This window comes from Phycodurus eques, chromosome 11, assembly GCF_024500275.1.
Source record: "Phycodurus eques isolate BA_2022a chromosome 11, UOR_Pequ_1.1, whole genome shotgun sequence".
In the NCBI taxonomy this organism is placed as follows: Eukaryota; Metazoa; Chordata; class Actinopteri; order Syngnathiformes; family Syngnathidae; genus Phycodurus; species Phycodurus eques.
This window is the reverse complement of record NC_084535.1, coordinates 7,260,488-7,282,663: the sequence shown is the minus strand read 5'-3', so window position 1 is coordinate 7,282,663 and position 22,176 is coordinate 7,260,488. Positions and strand designations below refer to the sequence as shown.

The window sequence follows — 22,176 nt, the reverse complement described above, 5'->3', positions numbered from 1 at the left end:
ATTCTGCAACCAACTGATGGCCAGAAATGGATAGGAACAAATCATTACGCAGAGATGGATCATTTATAGACAGTTGAATGTTGAAAAAAGGTAGTATTCATTTTATTATTATTGTTATTTTTTTTTGTTGCATTTGCCACTAATGAATAGCGTCCTCTTTAGGGACCTACAAAGAAGTCCAGCCAGGATTTCAAAACCATCCCTGCCTTGATTTCTGTTTCCTCTTTATTTCAAAACAACTCAAGTATAGGATCAGTGGAAAAATGTACGCGATTCAGTCAACATGTATTCTTTCACCGCGATATGGCTTGTGTTTCTGCATTAGTCTCACTTGAGTCAGACCTACTTGGCAGTCATTGGATTTTCAAATCAAATCAAAAAATCTAATCAAATCAAAATAGGGACAGCTGGAAATGTATTTTAAGCCAGTAGCTCACATAAAAAGGCAAGACTCTACAGCACTGGTCAACCCACCGTTGCTCAAGAAATGGACCCTTCCGAAAAATGTATTCCAAGATGGGCTCAGTTTGGAGTGAATCCACATTGCACACGTTTATTTTGACAGCTGAGGCCACCAGGTAGAGAAAGTGAGCCAAGCAGAAAGTGTTGACTTCCTTGGATAATATTGGCTTGAAGCCCCGCAGCGTCTCCAGGTGTATAGTTTGTCAGAGCGGAACTAATTTGGCTGTGCACAACAATTAGGCGCGTTTTAATTAGCCAGCCCCCTTTTTTCAGTCAAAGTGAAAATAAAACACAGTTGAAGATAATATCTCACGCCTTAGGAAAGGTTGGCGGGGTAACGTTTCGGTGCTCCATCCTGCTCTCATTCGGCTTTATTGATCAAGATGTGAGGATTGCTTTGGAATGCTCATCAAGTGAGAAGAATAATGTTAATTAAATACCACTCTTGGAATTTTCAGTGAGTGGCTTTTGTTTACATGTCTGCTTGACTAGATGGATTTAGTCTGTGAAACATAAGGCAAGAACAAATGCTCTTTAAAATCATTAAAAGTCTTCTTTCAATGCACCAAATTCTGTTTTGATTGATTTATTATTTATTAATCTAATCATCGACACCAAAACAACAAAGAACCCTTATATAATGCTGGTGTATTTTCTTCGACAAGCATTCAGACCAAACCTTGTTAAAAAAAAAAGAACAAACAAACAAATGGTGGAAAATTAGTTAGCACATCCGCCTCACAGTTCTGAGGACCCGGGTTCAAATCCGGCCTCGCCTGTGTGGAGTTTGCATGTTCTCCCCGTGCCTGCGTGGGTTTTCTCCTGGTACTCGGGTTTCCTCCCACATTCCAAACCCATGCACGGTAGGTTAATTGAAGACTCTTAATTGCCCGTGGGTGTGAATGTGGGTGCGAATGGTTGTTTGTTTATATGTACTCTGTGATTGGCTGGCGACCAGTTCAGGGTGTACCCTGCCTCTCGCCCAGAGTCAGCTGAGAAGGATCCTCACCACTGTGTTGGGGCTTAGACTCTTACTATTTCAACTTCGGAGGAGATGAGATCAGAAGAAGTTATTACAGTGTGATGGTCAAAGCAAAGCCTGAACACTGCCGCCATGCCACACCTTGGAACAATCTCACGGCAGACCACCCCACAGTAGTGTAAGTACTGTACACAGAATAAAATGAAAAAATGAGAATCTCAAAAATGTACTCAGTGTAAAATCTTGGCTTGTGCAGTTGAATGCAAAGCTATTGTTCTGTTGTATGAATGGCCACAGGTGCATACACAGGATAATTTACCTTTTGTCATCTTGCGGAAGAGCCTTTAATTGTTCTGCCTGTCACTATATACGTTTATGGCGTTTCCCATTTTGTCTTAGCATTAACCGAGTAGATTTTCATTTGTTATGTTGTTTTAAATACACAATGTGTATGTATCTTTGTTTTATGTTGAGTTTTACAGTAACCTTCAACTGGGAATCGCAATGAACAGCTTGAAGAAAGCACTTTTTGGAAGAATTCGGTATATGCGTAATCTACTTCCGCATTCGACAAAACAGGTAAGAGCTCTTTCTCCTCGCTCGGGTGAATGGTGAAGGGGACTTTAAACATCTACGTCTTTTATAAAAAAAATAAAAAAAAAAAAGTGTTCCCACAGAGCCCCAAAAGATGACAATAGCAAATTTTTAGGTTTTGTTGTGTTCACATATCATATTTGTATAAATAAATAATATACATCTATTTAACTTGTGTCCGAAGACACCAGCCATAAAGACAACTAAATTTTAACAAGTTCAGCAATCACGTCATCAAACCATAATCATGCTCGTTAGCGTGGCATACAAAGGAAATCAGCTACCCGTTTTTTTGCTTGGTCACTTAGTGGATTGTGCTTGTTGTGAAGTTCACTGCCACCATCTAGCACCCGCAACATAAGATAAAAAAACAACAACACAAAAACAGCCTAGCGACGGCTCCTAGGTCAAGGTACAACATATAATTGTTTCGCTAGCATATGTTGCATTGGTTTTAATACGTTCAATAGTGTCCCCTGTATCCTTAGATTGTCCTGTTTACAAACTTTGGTGGGCAAAGGTTTAGACACTGCTGCGTCAGGAATTCCACAACTAGACTCCAACGCTGCAATCTCACTGAAAGTTCTTAAAACTTCTACATCTCATTTTTAAAGAGACCCAAAATAAAAGCTCGCTGTCACTTGACTGGGCGGCACGGTGGACGACTGGTTAGAGCGTCAGCCTCACAGTTCTGAGGAGCGGGGTTCAATCCCCGGCCCCGCCTGTGTGGAGTATGCATGTTCTCCCCGTGCCTGCGTGGGTTTTCTCCGGGCACTCCGGTTTCCTCCCACATCCCCAAAACATGCATTAATTGGAGACTCTAAATTGTTCGTAGGTGTGAGTGTGAGTGCGAATGGTTGTTTGTTTGTATGTGCCCTGCGATTGGCTGGCAACCAGTTCAGGGTGTACCCCGCCTCCTGCCTGATGATAGCTGGGATAGGCTCCAGCACGCCCGCGACCCTAGTGAAGAGAAGCGGTTCAGAAAATGGATGTCACTTGACTGACAGCTTCAGGCTTCACATGGATGAGAGTGAAAGTGTTTTTTTTCCCGGTGACTGTGCTGCGGAGTGACAAATATTTAGTCTCAGCTAACAAGGGGAGACATGGCTGACCTTTTAGCAAATGTTATACTACGACAACATTGGGGGGTTTCGGTGATTAAAAGAAAGGACACATTGTGCCAACACCAGGATGTCTTCGGGGAATTACATACATCATCTTGCTTCAGCTCACTTTGACATATTTTTGCACAGTACTGCAACTCTTGAAGTCTAATAAATGTCTGCTTCAGTCATTGCTTTCATAAAGGCCTGTGATGAAGGTACACTCATTTGTTTCCTTTCTTTCTAGTTCACCACAGACTAAAGCGTGGTACACACATACCGATTTTTTACATTAGAAAGGCCCCACACATGACCAGGAAAAACATCGCCAAGTGTGTTCTTACTGCTCTTATAGTGTGTGGTGTACTACAGATGACCAACACAGCACACCACACATTAAATGATGTATGTTGCAGTAACAAAACTGACCTGTTAGAGGCAGCATAGTGCTACAGGGGATCCAAACTGCCGGAAAATACAAAGAAGAAATAATAGTGGCAGAAGAGGAAATAGAAGAAGCTATTGTCTCATCTGGTAACTACCAATCCAACAGTTTCTCTTCTATGTGTGTCTGGTAAAAGTGCGAGTTTAAGCTTCCTGATTGGCTATCTTTCTATTTCACCTCACAATCAATGAGTATGTAAATCGTGTTGACCACACACAAAAGGATTTGCAGTCGTAAATATTGAACAGGTTTAACATTTACAATTGTTGGCCCTGACTGTTTTCTGAGCTGATCTGTGATTACACACCACAACACAAGATTATTACTCGGCATAATCTTATAGAGACATCAGAAAATTGTACCTTTGGTGACTTTGATCACAAGGAAGGGAAAATAACTAAATTCGACCCGACTGTCGGCATGTGTCTATGCCACTTTCTTGGCTATCATTCTGTTTCTCGTCACAACCAATCCCGGCCCAACTTAGTGTTGACCACACACACAAAGATTTGCAATTAAGTACTGAAAAGATTTAACATTTATGATCATCAGCCCTAACGTTTTCTGAGCAGATCGGACAGGGGAGGAAAAAAAAATAAAAATCATTCAACACACCACTGGATTGTCCACTGGACAATCACCTAGAATAATCTTTCGGGGACATCTGATAATCAGGCCTTTGAGGACTTTGATCGCAAGGGCAATAAAACGCTCCAATTTGGTCTGATTATCAGTATGTGTGTACACTGCTTCAGAGATAAATACAAGCCTCGCTTCCACGTTTGGCTCGTCCGCTCTGTGTGCCGAGGCGTGAAAGCACCTCTCTGCAGATCTCCGCACGTCGCCGTCATCCTGATTGCAACCGGCAGCGCCACGGATAATCACATCATTTAGATGCAAGACCGTCCTCTCTCCCGTGTGCAAGTTTAAAGTGAGAGGGAAAAAAAACAACACCACCCTGGTAGAAAATTGTAGCGGGAGCAGAACCAGACTGCAACATATACTGTATCACCTCATAGTCACAGATAAACTCTTTCGAAAATAGAATTTAGAGAGCTATGATTTCTTTGCATAATTTATCAGCACTGTGACTCACGCTGCCGTGTTTAGATATTGTCATTTCCACCAAATGCCACGCATGACTTCACTTGTCCTGATGAAGTAGACATAAGTCCTGCTCAAATAGGTACTTTAAGTTTATCCGTGGCATTTATTGTTCATCGTGAGGTAAATTATATTTTGCGGCATTGTTAAATGATTTGCCCACAAGGCAACTAACTTTGTTTCGCAGGAACTGTGTTGTTGAAACTTAAAGAATGAACTCAATTGTTCTCACAAGACGGAAATAATCTGTAGCCAGCGTATTTCGTGCTAATGGGGCTAAAGTCTTGCCCAGAAAAAGAACAAAGAAACACAATTCTGTAAAAAGAATGTCATGCAGAACAGTGATTTTGACGCTAATATTTTGTCTTGGAGGTGAAAAGAGTATCAGATCGAGTGATGAGGCTGAAACTTGAAATTGAGGGTGTTATGTATAATGTGATTAGTGGCTATGCCGCACAGGTAGGATGTGACCTTGAGGTGAAAGAGAAATTCTGGAAGGAGCTAGACGAAGTAGTTCTGATCATCCCAGACAGAGAGAAAGTCGTGATTGGTGCAGATTGTAATGGACATGTTGGTGAAGGAAATAGGGGTCATGAAGAAGTGATGGGTAAGTACGACATCCAGGAAAGGAACTTGGAGGGACAGATGGTGGTAGACTTTGCAAAAAGGATGCAAATGGCTGTAGTGAACACTTTTCTCCAGAAGAGGCAGGAACATAGGGTGACCTACAAGAGCGGAGGTAGAAGCACGCAGGTGGATTACATCTTGTGCAGATGATGTAATCTGAAGGAGGTTACCGATTGTAAGGTTGTGGTCGGGGAGAGTGTGGCTAGGCAGCATAGGATGGTGGTGTGTAAGATGACTCTGGTGGTGGGGAGGAAGATTAGGAAGACAAAGGCAGAGCAGAGAACCATGTGGACGAATGTTGTGCAGCTTTTCGGGAAGAGGTGAGACAGGCTCTCGGTGGACAGGAGGAGCTTCCAGAAGACTGGACCACTGCAGCAAAGGTGATCAGCGAGGCAGGCGGGAGAGTACTTGGTGTATCTTCTGGCAGGAAAGGAGAGAAGGAGACTTGGTGGTGGAACCTCACAGATGCATTATTTGCCTTGAGGATGTTGATGGAAAAGGTACAGAGAAGGTCAGAAAGCGCTACATTGTGTCTTTGTAGTTCTAGAGAAACCCTATGACAGAGTACCAAGAGAGGAACTGTAGTACTGCATGCGGAAGTCTGGAGTGGCAGAGAAGTATGTTAGAATAATACAGGACGAGGGCAGCACAACAGCGGTGAGGTGTGCTGTAGGTGTGTCAGACGAATTTAAGGTGGAGGTGGGACTGCATCAGGGATCAGCCCTGAGCCCCTTCCTGTTTGCAGTGGTGATGGATAGGCTGACAAATGTGGTTAGAATGGAATCCCCGTGGACCATGATGTTTGCAGATGACATTGTGATCTGCAGTGAAAGGAGGGAGCAGGTGGAGGAACAGTTGGAAAGATGGAGGCATGCACTGGAAAGCAGTGGAGTGAAGATTAGCCGAAGTAAGACAGAATATATGGGCATGAATGAGAGGGGTGGTGGGGGAAGAGTGAGGCTACAGAGAGAAGAGATATCAAGGGTGGATGACTTTAAATACTTGGAGTCAACCGTCCAGATCAATGGTGAGTGTGGTCAGGAAGTGAAGGAACGAGTCCAAGCAGGTTGGAACGGGTGGAGGAAGGTGTCAGGTGTGTTATGTTACAGTCTCTGCTAGAGTCTCTGCTAGGATGAAGGGCAAAGTTTATAAAACAGTGGTGAGGTTAGAGAAAAGTTAGAAAAAGTTAGAGAGAGCAGACTTCGATGGTTTGGACACGTCCAGAGGAGAAATAGTGAGTATATTGGTAGAAGGATGATGAGGCTGGAGCTGCCAGGCAAGAGAGCTAAAGGAAGACCAAAGAGAAGGTTGATGGATGTCGTGAGGGAAGACATGAGGGCAGTTGGCGTTCGAGAGGAGGATGCAGGAGATAGGCTTACATGGAAAAGGATGACGCGCTGTGGCGATCCCGAAAGGGACAAGCCGAAAGGAAAAGAAGAAGATATTCAATAGAGAATAACTATAGCTTTACATACAAAAACAATGTGAAATAAAGTATGGTAAAATACTTGATTATACTGCGTGCTTTTTATTTTGGTTTATTTTAAGGTCTGTCTTTTGACAGGATTGCATTGCATTGTGGAATCCGCCGAACGAAAACCAGAAAAAAATGTAGATGAAAAATAAAAAAACTTCAAATAACCAAGTCATACAAAAACTAGAACATATGAAAACTGAAATTCCACTGTATTATAATATTTGCTCCAATAAAATCCAATGGATCCAGTGGATTCTCTGGCTCGTTTTGGCAGTGGAGTGGAATGCCGCCCGGGCAAAACCGGCATCAGAACGAGCGAGCGGAGTAAAAAAAATAATAATCTGTTCTTTGCGTCTGGACTCACCTTATCAGCTTTGCTGTTTACTAACATGAGAGTCCATCGCTCGCGGTCACAATGTTATCTCGACGACCCAGACGATGTGGGCGGAATACTGGAGCAGCTGCTTCTGTCTCAGGCCACAGTGTGTGTGTGTGTGTGTGTGTGTGTGCGCGTGTGTGTGTGTGTTGTGTCTTCTGTGTGTGTGTAGGTGTGTGTGCCCTGTGTGGTTGCCTCGCGATAAGAGAAATTACAGAATGAATCTGCAGCATCATTTACAAGTGAAAATGAGCTTGTCTGACTCCATATAGCTTGTTAAATGAGATATATTATGTATTTTTTCCCCCCGAAAAATATAGCACAACTTATAAAGAGATTTTCTTGTCAAGCCGTTTTACGGGCCAAGCATCTCGTGCAAGTGATCCACCCATCATTTCGCCCCATTTTCCACAGGGCCAATTGCAAGTGTGCCTTTTGTGAGTATGATACCCATTAGGCTGGATTTTGTAACAGCGCCCCGGCCGGCTGCTGACTTCTACTTGCTGGAGCAGAGCACAGAGTTTGGAAGGGGGTAAAAAAGTAAGTGCCCGTAATGAAAGTACTTTAAGGCGGGTAAGCTGCAGTTCATACACTATACTGTGTGTATGTGGCGCATGGACGCCTCATCAAAAACAAATATCTCCCGTGCTGTGCACTGCCTTGACAACTTCACTGAGCAATCAAGTGCCGCTCAACAGAAAATAATGCTGTTGGCTCACACTAATCTGTGCTTCTGACACAACTCTATGCAGCTCTGCTTACCTTGAATTGCACCAGTGGCTAATTTCATTTTAACCACCGCTATGTCATTCAAAAACAACAATATTTTCTTTGAGACAGAATGATATTGCTTAAAAAAAGGGGAATGGTTAAAAATTGAAGGCAACACGGTAGACGAGTGGTTAGCATTTCTGCCTCACAGTTTTGAGGTTCTGGGTTAAAATCTTGGCTCTGTTTTTCCTCAGAAGAACATTTAACCCACAAATGCTCGCAATATATAATAATAAAAATTTGTATTTGAATTCAGTACGGCCCTCCTCGGAGGACCAAAATGTTCTGTCTCACCCCGTGGAGGGCGTCATGATGCAGCCGCCGCGATCCACCGTCATCTTGCAGCCGCAGCCGCGCTCCGGCGTGTCGTGATTCATGCCAAAATTGTGGCCCAGCTCGTGAGCCAACGTCACGGCGGCACCCAGCGGGTTCTCGGAGTGATCCTACAACGGACGCAAAAACAAAAATGTATGATAAGAATACAGAATAAAGAATAACATACCCATAATGTGACATATAACCTCAACAGTTCAACACAAAAAGATAATGTGATTGTACTAATGCCCTCTTATAAGTGGTTATGTGGCTGTGTTTGGAATTAACCAATCACATTCAAGCGCACGTTAAATCGGCGTCAGCACACACCTGCCACCTTAATGTACCTCTGATTAACCCCAAATGAAGTTCAGCTGGTCTAGTAGGTTTTTCTTGACATTTGTGTACTCTCATCTTAAAGCACAAGCCGTGGTCTGTAGAAAGCTTCCACAACATCAGAGGGATCACAATTGACCCCTGAGGCATTACTGGAAAAGTGATACTGTCCTGTGAATCTTGGCAGAGGTGTGCAGTCTATTTAGTGACATTCTACTTGCCGATTCAATTGCAAAGCCGTATAAAAATGCAGGTCGAGGGATTTACTTTTGTTTTTTTTTTGTCACAATGGAACAATCTCCCCCTTGTCCAGAATGTAAATGGTACTATTCGAATGTATTCCTAACATGACACTACAGTTTTCCCTTACATATTCGCTAATTCATCTTTTTGAAATGTATTTTTGGGAACCTGTCCTCCATTAGGCACTGGAAAACTCACCTATTCACTATTTTTGGTTCTCAGACACAGCCCTGTATTGCTTTTGTGCAATCTTGTAGCATCTATAGGCAATTAGAAACCTTTTTTTAGGGAGTTGTCAATCACTAACAATTAATTACACACCAGCTCGTTCCCTATAGCCTGTCAATAGCGGGCGTAAACTGTACATGATTTCCCTCCATTTTTAATCACAATTGAACCCACCCCTCAGAATTAAATATGGTATTGTGCCATCAGGAAGTGCTAACACAGGGACAGATAAGTTTGACCCAAGTGGAGGTGGGCGTTCAACTCAATTACCTTTTAGTGGACTCTGAAATAAACCTTGAAAGAGTAAACAACATAGTAAAGCTCTGACAGGCAATTTCAATGCACTAAACTAAAATTTACCAAATAACTGTGTTTTCTGGGGTTCAATAAGTATTTTTCCTCTCCTGTGATCAGCCACTGATGGCTTCGTAGCCTTTTAATCTTCACAGCAGCCATCTGCCACGAGTAAAGTAATGGGGATGGCAAACATCTGGAGAAGGCTCTGCCCGGAGAAGACACATCTATTAACGGGAGGGCAGGTCCATCTGGGCCGGTGCCTAATGGCATTGAGCAGATAACCACTTTGCTATCTGGCATGACTATCTCGCGAGCGGACAGCCGGGACCACGCTGGCAGCTTGTTTTTATACGAAGCTTGCGTAGAAAATATGTCGTGATCGCAACGAGCGCGCTGACACTGGCCATTTACCATATTTTTTTTTTTTTGGGGTGTAAAAACACCTCAGCACAAATTGAACGACCACGCGACTGCCAAGGTCGTTACACTGGCTGGCCACGGGCCTTTGACAAAATAACATCATTACATACGTCGTCGTGTCAGAATGTGCACGAACGCCCTTGCGGCGAAGAGTCAACACCTCTTTAGATGAATGCAATGCGACATAGAGGACGAGGAGGCAGTAAGGTGTCACGGCTCACCATGACGATGCCTCCAGACTGCTCGGCCGTGCACATGCTCATGATGGGCGCCATGCCAATGGTGGTGCCCTGGAAGTAGACCCCGCTGCAGAAGGACAGAAGGATTAAATCATCAATTATTTAAAAAGGGAGATTATAGCTTGAAGGATCTCCAGGACTATTGCAGTGGTGCACACAAAGGCTTCAAATGCGAGATTGCAGCAGCTTCTCTGTATGTGAGAACTTGTGTTTAAAGGCTTCGATAACAGCGGTGCCTTGAGAAATCAAATCGAATCATCTTTTCCCACTGACATGAATTGGAAATGCCACTGATCAGTTCCAGCCTTCCCCAAAAATTGACAAAAATTGTTGTCCAGTAATGTGTCTTGAATACGAAAAGTAGCACTCCATAATATTGTATGTTATAAAAACATACAGTAATGCCAGTACTAAGTTTTAGTCACACTGAATCAGTTAATTGCCATTGTGCTGCTCCTGCAAGTGTGCCCGCCTTGGCCACATGGGGGGCAGTATAAGACACTCAGATCAACTGTTGATAGAAACATGCCAACTCCTCCCTGAGCTCATCTGTACAACACTATTACTAGTCATCCGTCGCAGAGGATAAAGAATACACAGTCATGGCTAAAAAAATATTGACACCCCTGGGGTGCCAATATTTGACAAAATGACAAATCATCGTCCACCTTATGAGCTGAGCGTTGTCGTGAGGTTTCTTGGGAAGCAGCTTGACTTTGCGCCAGTCTAGGAACTCGTGAAGGGTGGTGAAGGGATCCTGCGTGATGGGACATTTGTCGTGGTCGCTCCACACCTCCAGACCGACCAAGGCCACACGGATGTTCAGCGCTCTGTAAAACTGAATGGAAGAAGCAAATTAAAAAAAAACAAAAATAAAAGAGACACAAGAGTAGCTTTTAATCTTCGAGGCCATAACATAAAAGCCGTTGGTCTAGTTTATGTACGTAGTTAATATGGCATCTGCTCATATTTCTGTTCTGTCTATGGAGTCTTTACCTTGTCCACATAATTAGCGATTTCTGCAAGTCTCTGTTTCACCCTCTCCACGTCACTCCCGTGTTTTTGAAACTAGACAAAAAAGAGAGAACAAAAACACATTATTGATACGGAGAACTGGAAACTAAATGACCAAAAGTAACATTTTAAAACGTTTTGTTAATGAAAAATATATTTTTTTAAAAAAACAATGTTTTTCAATTCATTAAATTAAGTAGACGAATGGAAATAAATGTTTTAAAATTGAATTTGTTTTTACTTTGTATTACCTAAGTTATTTTCACTAACTAAACAGAAGGACTATTTGGTGGGAAAAATAAATAAATCCAACACATACAGTATAATACTGGGACACTTGTAACTCATATATAGAGGAAGCGAAAAGTCAAAATACAAAGTTGGTCACTCCTTTCCATTTGTACAAGACATCGGCGTGAATGCGTGGGAATTTTTATCCATTCATCCACCAGAGCATTTGCGAGGTCAGATGTCGCCATCTCTCTTCTAGTTTGTCCCGATTGTTGATGGTCTTGAGTCCTTTGGGCTTGCTGACATTAGCAGAAGCAGGAGGAAACCCAGCGTAGATCTTTTTCCTGTTTTCCTGTCTGCTCACTCCACTGGGGAGTCATTTCCTGTCAAGCCGCCGGCAGTAAAACACACAGCTTGTTGCACACTGACCTATATCTGCAGCTCTATCCTTAATATAACTAACCCCCCCCCCCCCCCCCCCCATCCCGCCACCACCACCAGCATCCACCCGTCACATCCCCCTTTTCCTGCTCTCTTCATTGTGCCGTTGATGAATGGAAGCGAGGCGGGTGGCTTTACCTCTCGGTTGTCTGCAACGATGATCAGCTCCACATATTTGGTGGTTTTCTGCGCGTCCCTTTTGTGCTGAGAAATAATAATAATAAAAAAAAAAAGGTGGTTTAAAAATTAGCATATCATCTCATTTGAGTGTCAGGTCTTCATGTACAAGGTGTTTAGGTAGATCCAAACAGTAGAACACTTTATATAATCAACAAAAATCAATTCATTTGTCAGCCTTTATTTACACAAATACACCGTTATTATTGGTAGTAGTAGTAGTATTGACATAATAATTACCATTACAATTCATATAAAAAATAAAGCTCGTATTCTTAATTTTTACAAATATTTTAAATTCTTACAATATAAATGATGATAAACAAATAATATAGAATACATATGCATTATTAGACTAACAGACACATAATTAATATTACAGTTAATAAAAAAATTTAAATAACAACAATAATAATGCTTACATCTCTACAAACGTCAAATTATTAAAAAATAAATTACATATGATTTTTAACATATGTACAACTATTGCTACTATTGTTAATTATTATGTAAATCCATACTGTTCATAATTGTTGTAGTATTGTTATTATGCTCATCAATATAATGAATATAAAAAATCATGACTAATTGATAATTGTAAAAATAACAAAACTCATATTTTACAAACAATAATAATACAATAAGATGCATTACAACACAATATAATATGATAAACTAATATTTTTTATATTCTTATTCATCCTAATAGTATGCACAATAGTAGTATTCTTGCTGTTCACAATTAAAAAAGAAATATATGATTATTATTATTATTAATAATACCAATAATAATAAGAATAATTAAAAGTGTTTTTTTACCAATACATCAAATGATTAAAATGAAAAAAATACAATATATTATTGTAAAACATATACTAAAATTTATTATTCTAGATTTTATTTTATTTTTTAGCATGCCAAGACACCAGCTGTTTTGATGGTTTATCAGTATCATGAATCCAATTATATTTGGACAAAAACACAAATGAAGGAATCCAAATTGGTACCTACATTACTGGTCTACTGTTTGAGAAGGAGGTATCTATTCGAAGTTGCTTCTCTAAGTGGATGACAAATTGAGTCATGCTGTCTATGGAAATACTGTAACTGCTTTTTTTGTTGCTGCTGCATTTGAACACATTCCACTTGGTGGGTAATAACTGTGTATTTAGTTTGTCGGAAAAAAACTTGATGCTCTTGTAAAGTACAGGTATTGTATTATTACAACATCGTAGCATGTAAACTTGCACTGCCTGTTTGTAAATATTTGGGATCAAACGGACATATGGCCGCTGCACCTGCTCCATTGCACACCTTTGGCAAAAACTCTGCACGGGGGCTGCCATTTTGGACTCTGATGACAAAGCCCCACATGACAACACTTTCTGGGAACGTCTCCAAAAGCCAGTTTGTACATCTTTGGTCGAACAACCATTCACACTGAGGTTAACATCAGCAAGGTCACCGCTGCATGGATGCACTTTTTGTCATCTCACCCTCAGGTGGAAGGCCTGGGCGGGGCTTTTCAGGTAGTTTTCCAGGGCCACGGAGGACATGTTGAAGCCGTGACCGCAGTCCCCCGGGGTCAGACGCAGTTCCTCCGCTCGGTAGATGAAGTGGACGTCCGGGCCTTTGCCGGACGTCGGCTCGATGACGAACGACTTGTTTTCAAGCACAATGAAGCCTCTGCGAAGATAAGCAGTGGAAATAGCAATAATAGAGCACAGCCTACTGGTACCATTTTGATTGTTCAGAATATGGGTTCTTCCTTGCGACCCCCAACAAAGTTTCATGGATTTTCGGTTTGGTATTTTGTGCATAATACCTGTATGCGTTCTACTATTTATGTCAAAATGGATGCTGTGGAAAATCTCATTCAACACTGTAAATGGCTATTCACTTCACGTTTAGCCAGACTAAATGTGAAATTCTTCTTGAAAGTGACATCCCATCTCAGCACAGAATAGTAACGCCTTTAACGATCTTATGGCCATCATGGAAAAACGTGTTTAATTAAGTGGGGCGGTGCATACATTTCTGCTGAAGCTAAAAATCGGGAATATTCATCATTAGCGAAATGGAGACGCCAATTAGGGCATAAATGAGCGGACAGTACCTCTGTGGAGAAACACAATGAGATGTGACATTTCCCTCTTGCTAAAGCAGCTTACAGCCAAAGTTAAATAAGTAAATATGTTTAACAGCTACTTTAGTTGTCTGTAATGTTGACGGAACAGCCAGGACACACATTGTCAAACACATTAACTTGAAATAAATGACCTGCACTATAGGAAGGAGCCCTGGAGCAAAACAATGACTCCCAATAGTTTATTATTGTGACTTTCGGAACCATTATCAACTCTACATTATATCATGATCACTTACTTTCTAAATTCTGTACTCCACTTTAATGGTTGAGTGAATTGACATCCAGCTGGCGACCAGCCAGATCACATCCTTACTTTATGTGTTAGTGATAGCGCAGTTATTGTTGGTGTCAGTTATGATGTGGATTGAAGTAAACAACATCCCAGGAAAGGAGCAAAAAAAAAAAAAAAAAAAAAAAAAAAAGTATTTCCGTAAGCTACTTTAATTGTTTGGACCAGCCAGGTCTCCTCTTATTTAAGTGAGTGCTTGCATTTGTGCAAAAGCCATTCTAATCAGGAAAAAATGTTGTGCTTCCCATTCATGTTTCATTTTCACCACAGTGGCCTTAAATATTGTAAACAACACCCCATCCATCCATCCATCCATTTTCCGTACCGCTTTATCCTCACATGGGTCGCGGGCTTGCTGGAGCCTATCCCAGCTATCTACGGGCGAGAGGCGGGGTACACCCTGAACTGGTCGCCAGCCAATCGCAGGGCACATATCAACAAACAACCATTCGCGCACACATTGACACCTAAGGGCAATTTAAAGTCTTCAATCAACCTACGACGCATGTTTTTGGGATGTGGGAGGAAACCGGAGTGCCTGGAGAAAATCCACGCAGGCACGGGGAGAACATGCAATCTCCACACAGGCGGGGCCGGGATTTGAACCCTGGTCCTCAGAATTGTGAGGCAGATGTGCTAACCAGTCGGCCATTGTGCCGCTGTAAACAACACCCCAAAAGGAGCAAAAAACAAAAAGAGCCCAATTGTTATGTACTCTACTTTGGAGGTCTATTGTGTTACTGGATCAAGCAGGTGACAAACAAACAAAACCTCAAAAAGAAACAACAAAAAGACCCCAATAATGTTCTTCCCGCGGCTGCGTGGGTTTTTATATGGGTACTCCGGTTTCCTCCCACATTCCCAAAACATGCATGGTAGGTAAATATTTTGTTGTTGTTTTTGTTTATATGTGCCCTGTGATTGGCTGGCGACCAGTTCAGGGTGTACCCTGCCTCTTGTCCAAAGATAGCTGGGATAGGTTCAGGCACGCATGCGACGCTAGTGAGGATAAGCAGTACAGAAAATGGATGAATAAAGACTGCAATAGTTCTGTATGTTGCTTTATTGGTCTATGGTATTGATAGACCAGTCAGGTCACATCTTATTTATTTTATCACCCGATTGTGGTCTGTTTCACTGATGCTGTAGCCTGACTGGGGCAGCCAAATCCACAACTTTACTCTTGAATAATGTGGAGGACCAGCCACGTCACCTCTCAGACATTTTGCTGAGGCCCCGAATCAGGAATATTCCAACCACGGGTAATTATTAGCGACATCGAGATGGCAATTAGTGCACAAATGATGCCGGCCAATGCCTCTGTGGATAAACACAATAAACTGTGACATTTCCTCCATCCTACAGAGCTTAGTAATAGCTTAAGTATAAACAGTGAGGAGGCGAATAGCGGGGATAGGGGCAGCGCTGAATGCAAAAATCTTGATCACGTTTCTTACCGAAGGCCCGAGCAGGCGCTGAGGGTGACGTCAGAGTTGGGATGCGCCTGCACCTCCCCGTGATAGTAGCAGTTCTTCTAAAAAAAAAAAAAACATGTTTTCTTGGGTCATTTTCATATAATTGAATCAGTAGCGGTAAATACACAAAAAAATTTTTTTATACTGCCTTGCTTTTATATATATATATATATATATATATATTTATAATTTCTCCCATGCTGAAACAGCCATGCTTAAAATCCTACTTTCCAAAGGTTATTGATTATTTAAAATTTTAGGCATTCATAGTAAAGGAAATCCTTACTGACAGAGAAAATGGTGGTGGCCCACTGAAATAGACTTCTTCCATAATGGTAAAGACAAAAGTCCATAACGGTAAAGACATAAAACGCTTTGTAAAAATTGTGAGTTGCACATATTATGTGCTGCCCTTCAGACTGTGTCGCTACAAGTGCATAAATGATCCTAACTACTCATCAATCCCATTAGACTCTTGTCTTTATAAAATCATAATAACAGTAAAGACATGCAATAGTCCTGACACTTTAACAAGTCCAAAAATATCTGAGAAATCACACCATTTATTTTGCTGTCTGCTATTGTGTGAATGCAAAATGGCTGCTCACAGATCCCTCTGGTGTATTGCAACAACATAATGAGGCGGGCTACAGCGGCATTAACGGCAAAGACAGCTTGAGTGACAAAGATGGACCGTTCGTAAGAGAAACAAAAATAAAGGAACTCTGAAAGACACTAAGATGAATTTGTGTTAGTTTTCATGGAAAAGGCATATTAAGCAAAAAATCTGATATATCCAAAAATGTAATTGGCATCGTCAGAAAACATGCTGCAAATTATGAAACTTCATTTCGGACACATAACGGTAAAGACATTTTGGCATTCAAAGTTTGAAAAGTATTACTTTACAATATTTTTTTCTTAGAAACAATTATTACCATTTGAATGGTAACTACTGCCAGTAATTCAAATACTCATATCAGTAAAATTAATCGATTTTTAAAAGAAACTTCAGTGTGCCATGCCGTTACCGTTATTGAGCAAAATGACCCATATACACAAAGATATTAGCACACTTGCCATAGAAATATACAGTGGTGCCTTGACCAAAGAGTGTAATTCGTTGCATGATGACGCTTGTAACTCAATCTGTATGTATACCAAATACATTTTCCCGGTTGAAATAAATACAATAAACTGGCTTCACGACCCTAGTGAGGATAAGCGGTGTAGAAAATGGATGGATGGATGGGATGTGTAATTACTGTACCTACTGGACTCAACCAAGCAACAAGTAACTTGAAAAACCCGTAATTTGGGGCACTTATGTCAAATACCACTGGACTAAAATGTAATGTCGAGCTGAACGAGGATGCATTTTAGTCGGGTACTGGTCTGTTTAAATCCAAAGTTATTAGTGAGGATGCTGGATATCATCATTGCGTTGTGCAGCTAGTGGAGTAGCAGCAAGCCTTTCAAGACCCAGATGCTGATGCAATGGCGTTTAATTACACGCCTTTATAAAAAATAGAATTCTCAGAGCTATGTGTGACCTACATTAGATCATCTTTGGCAAATATTTTTAAGTGGAAAAAAACAACCACTAAAACTAAAAATAATTAATAACTTATGTGAGCGTGTCTGCCCCTCACCCCCTCTGTTTACAGTACATTAATGGATTATAATTTACAGGATGTGTGCAAATCATTTATTCAGGGTTATAACTTTTACGAGGTCAAATTCAAAAAGTTTCAAGCAGTTTGCAGCTCTTGTTACACAAAATAACACATAACACACTCAACACTATCTAAGAAATTCAAGGCAACCACATACATTTTATGTTTCAAAATGTGTCTCCTGTCACTTAATAGAAATTGCTTGCCTTGCTGAATTTATAAAAACTGTGACAGCTGTGTCTTGGCATCTTTTAAACCATTTAACCTCAAAAGGCAAGCCCATTCCTAGCCTTAAAAAAATAACGTATGACATGTTCATGAGTTTCAAGCACCAAAAGCAACCTTTAATCATATAATAATAATCTGATGTCATGACAGTACTACACTGGAGCAGTCATTGATAAATTTGTGAACAATGTATAAAGATTGTCCTAAGTAATTGATGCACTGGTTGCCAAATATTAAGCACATCTTTGCTATTTGGTGAGCAATAAATGATTAAATATTAATTACACTGTGAGACACAGTTTGGCTATTGTCACTATTGATAGCATAGCGGTAACTGCAGGATAGATTTTTTTTTTTTTTTTTTTTTAAATAAAAAAGTGTCAGCGAGCCACATCACTGTCAAAAAAAAATATGGATTTTTGTTTTTACTGTTTTTATATGACAAAAATGGCTTGTTCATCTATCATCTTGACATTTGTTGTCTTCCTGTGAGTATATCAACTATGGGTTCAACTAAGCAGGCCCAGATTTCACGCTGAGTATGAAAATGTGCGAGTAAATTTAGAAGAAAGCACAATAATTTCCATTTGCAGTGGATATAAAAAGTCTGCACAGCCCAGCTGAAATGCCAGGTTTGTGTGATATAAGAAATGAGAGCAAGATAAATCATTTCAAAACTTTTTCCACCATTAATGTAACCTATAACCTGTACAACTCAATTGAAAATGTTCTGTCAGTCTTTTCGAGAGGCAAAGTAAAAATAAGTGAAATAATTTGGTTACAAGTATAGCTGACATATACATATAACTAATGTAACATATAACTGAGATGTGGCTGTGTTCAGAATTAACCAATCACATTCCAACTCAGGTGAAATGGGAGTTAGCACACACCAGACGCAGTTTAAAGTTCACTTGTTTGGCATATATATATGCAGGCCTTACATAAACTATGGTCAAACAAACATAGCATCCTTAGCAGAGGTCATGAAACTAGCAGCTAGGAATGGGTCAGCTGTTAATAGGGGAGATTCCATAATAACACCCTGATGGCAACATTTGCTGAATTCAGAATGCAGAGGGAAAAAAAAACAGCTTATCAACAAGTAGGCCACTGGATAAATGGTGTGCTCCACTACAGCCACACGCTCCCACGCACGTACGCACTGGGTCACTTTCCAGTGATAAAAAACATTCTGGGACAAACGACCCCCATTGAAATCTGATTGGGACGTCATTCAAGTGTTACACGTGTTTCGTGTTTGCAGGTTTGGCGTCGTACCGTCGAGTTGTGCGCACCGGTGACAACACGTCCATCGTTCTGGTAGTGCGTCTCTGTGTAATGGCTGGCGAAAAGACGCCTGTGAAAAGACAGGATGGGATTAGGAATGTGGAGAATTCATTCTTAGATGTTCAAGAGTAGATTCGGTGAGGATTTAAGGGATTAATGTGAATGTCTTCCATGATTAGAACATCACCAATCTCTGTTGAGGTAATTATTTCGTGTGTGTGCTTTTTTTGTTTTGTTTTTTTACTCCATAAGGAGCCCCACCCTAAGTGTTGGACAACTTGTTCAGCTGCCTCATGTGGATGTCAGGCGGGATGATCTCAGCGTATTTGTGTGTGTGCGCGCGTGTGTGTCTGCAGTCGCGCATGATGTACGATGAAAATATATTGATTTCCCAAGGCGAGTTACACTATAAAAAGTCATTTGTCCAAAACTGCCATGGTGCAGCATGAAGAAAAAAAGCTTCAAACTATAAAAATGTGACTTTTGCACAGCAATCATGGGAGACGTGCAGAGAGGGGATTTCCGCAGCGTTCGCCTGAAATGACAGTCCGAGGGAATGAGTCCCATCATGCTGTCACTAACACAGTTTGCAAGGACGCTGCGAAAAGTGTATTTTTTTTTTCCCCCCAGAAAATCCCTTTTCCCCAAAATGTTTGACTGCAGTAGAATTCAACATTTGTCGCATGCAATAAATACAATTTATGCTCTTATAACACGGATTGATATTAAACCTTTAAATCCTCACACATCTGTCCCTAATGACCCGAAAATATTATGAATTCACATATTGTTCAACTTTGAATGAGTCAGTCTTTCAAAGGAGACATATTGTGATATTGTCACAATATAAAACAAACTCTTCCTTATAGTTCATATAAAATTAGTTTGTTTTGAGGGGGCGGTCTGGTCTCATGCAAATGAGCTAGTGGACACCACACCTCCCTCTACTGCCAGGCCAACGCCAGCAACTTGTGGTGTGGGGAGCGGTAATTTTGTAAATTAGCATCACTGTTATATTGCACTTGCCCCCCCCCAAAAAAAAAAATAATAAATAAATAAATCAAAAGCTCGCTCACAGACAAATTTTCAGAAACGGGAAAATAACAAATTTACTTGGTTGTGTTCCAGATACCAACATATTTGTACACAAACAGTTTTTAGAAATTAAATTTAAAAAAAAACTGAACTTTAAGTATGAAAAATGAATTACAGTGGTGCCTTGAGATCCATGTTTAATTTGTACTGACTCGTATCTCAAATCATCCTTCCTCATTGAAATGAATGGAAATGCCATTAATCTGTTTCAGCCTCCCCTCAAAACTTTGTGTTTTGTTTTTACAATGGTTACCTTATTTTTACATTTATTTGACAGTTCAGAATTTTAAAAGTTACTTAAACATTATTTGTACAGTTTTGATTAAGGTAGTAGTTTGCGTCTGGAACAAGATTTATGTACAATATTTGGTATACCATGTTCCCCCGCAATATTGTGTTTTTTTTCAGCGATCCTTTTTTAGAATGTAAAACTATGATGTTGTTGCCATGAGGGCAAGCGAGGATGTGCGTTGCGCTCCATATTGGATTAGCGGCACGTGCACTGTAATTCCAAGCAAAAGCATGTTTGGGAAAGCCAGCTTAGATCCGAGTGGCATGACCATACATCGTGTATTAAAGCCACGGGTTTTGATCTTCTGGAAGCTGCCTGTAATCAACTACTTGGCAATAGCACGCCAGTTGATCTTTATCTGACCACAGTTTTTGACGGGGCAGAACGGTGCCGTAGTGGTTAGCACGTCTGCCTCACAGTACTCTTGTTTCCTCCTACAGTTAAAAAACATGCATGTTAAGTTCACTGGAGAAATTATCTAAATTATCTATAGTTGGGAAAGTGAGTGTGAACACTTGTTTGTCTAGTATCCAGCAAAAACCCACGCAAGCATGAGAAGGAACATGCAAACTCCACACAGGAAGGCCAGTGCCGAGGCTCAAACCCAGAACCTCAGAATTGAGAGGCAGACGAGCTACTGTATGTCTATACTCATAAAAAATTTCTGATACTGAGACGCTGGTACCACTTTAATAGCCTGAGATTACGATTCTGCTCTCCCTGAGCGTGTGGTGTGCAGTTTGGCAGCTAGCAAATAATTCTTCAAAAAGAGGTCATATGTTCTTGTTTCAAGCTGCTGATTGTCACTGACAGTTGCAAAGCTAACACAAAATAATGAGAAGTGCATGTTGTGTATTTAACAAAACAAAATAAAAGTCTTCTATCTTAAAGCTAATACAATGTGAAATGCGAAATTAGCATCAATCATGAATATACAAACACAATAGACAAATATATATTTTTTTTTTTCATTAAATTTAAATTTTTGGAAAAGTCTAATATCTGAGTTAAACTCATGCCATGTTCAATAAACGTTTGGTGTTTTGAACAATACTTGATTAACATGAAACATTTTCATCACATGACATTATTATTAAACCTTACACTATTATTAGTACGTGTACTCGGTCTGAAAAAAAAATTGTATCATCCAGTCACAAGTGTGTCGCCTCTCTAAAATGGCAATTTAAGGTGGTATGTTAATAGTTGTAGGTATTTCTTCAACAAAATCCACCACCATCCTCCCTGCAAGGATCTCGTTTTTAATGGTCCCCATTGTGTTGACCACCTCGCTTCCAAAGCCAGCTCTAATAGGCTGCAGCACTTCTGCAAGTTGCAATCCTAATGAGGACAAGCGCTAAAGAAAAATGGATGGATCTCGTTGAGGAATTTAGTCTCAGACTCAAATTATTTTATTTCTATTGTATTGAAATATTGTGCACCTTCCCTGCTTATTGACTACCTCGACTTTACTTTTATGATCACTTTTGCCTTTGCAACGCTCCAGTAATTGCTCGAGCCGGAGCACATCGATTGAGTGCGAGCGTTGTGAATCTCCAGACATGGCGGCCTAATTAAGGATGCGCTAATGGTCGCGCAGGGTTAATTGTGATGAATGAGATGCTCTTAATAGCGAGGGTAACAAACACTTATTTTCCTTCAAAACGATCTCCTGTTTATGTAGAAACTCACAAACCATCGATCAAAATAAACTTAAGCGCCTCATAAAACTATATCCCGGATGATTTACGCCCATACAAACGTTGTTAGTCCACAAGAAAATGGCTATTTGAAGTAAAA

General features: G+C 40.6%; 1 protein-coding gene across 2 annotated transcripts in view; it reads right to left on the bottom strand.

Moving 5' to 3' along the window:
• adam12b (ADAM metallopeptidase domain 12b) overlaps positions 1–22,176 on the bottom strand; it is a 65,272-nt gene that overhangs the window by 17,817 nt on the left and 25,279 nt on the right. For both annotated transcript variants that reach the window (XM_061690513.1, XM_061690514.1), the window contains 8 exons: positions 18,981–19,059; positions 15,778–15,854; positions 13,379–13,568; positions 11,844–11,909; positions 11,016–11,087; positions 10,688–10,857; positions 10,002–10,086; positions 8,236–8,384 (listed from right to left, as the gene is read on the bottom strand). In XM_061690513.1, the coding sequence (XP_061546497.1) occupies positions 8,236–8,384; positions 10,002–10,086; positions 10,688–10,857; positions 11,016–11,087; positions 11,844–11,909; positions 13,379–13,568; positions 15,778–15,854; positions 18,981–19,059 (888 nt within the window). The remainder of the gene's footprint in view (positions 1–8,235; positions 8,385–10,001; positions 10,087–10,687; positions 10,858–11,015; positions 11,088–11,843; positions 11,910–13,378; positions 13,569–15,777; positions 15,855–18,980; positions 19,060–22,176) is intronic.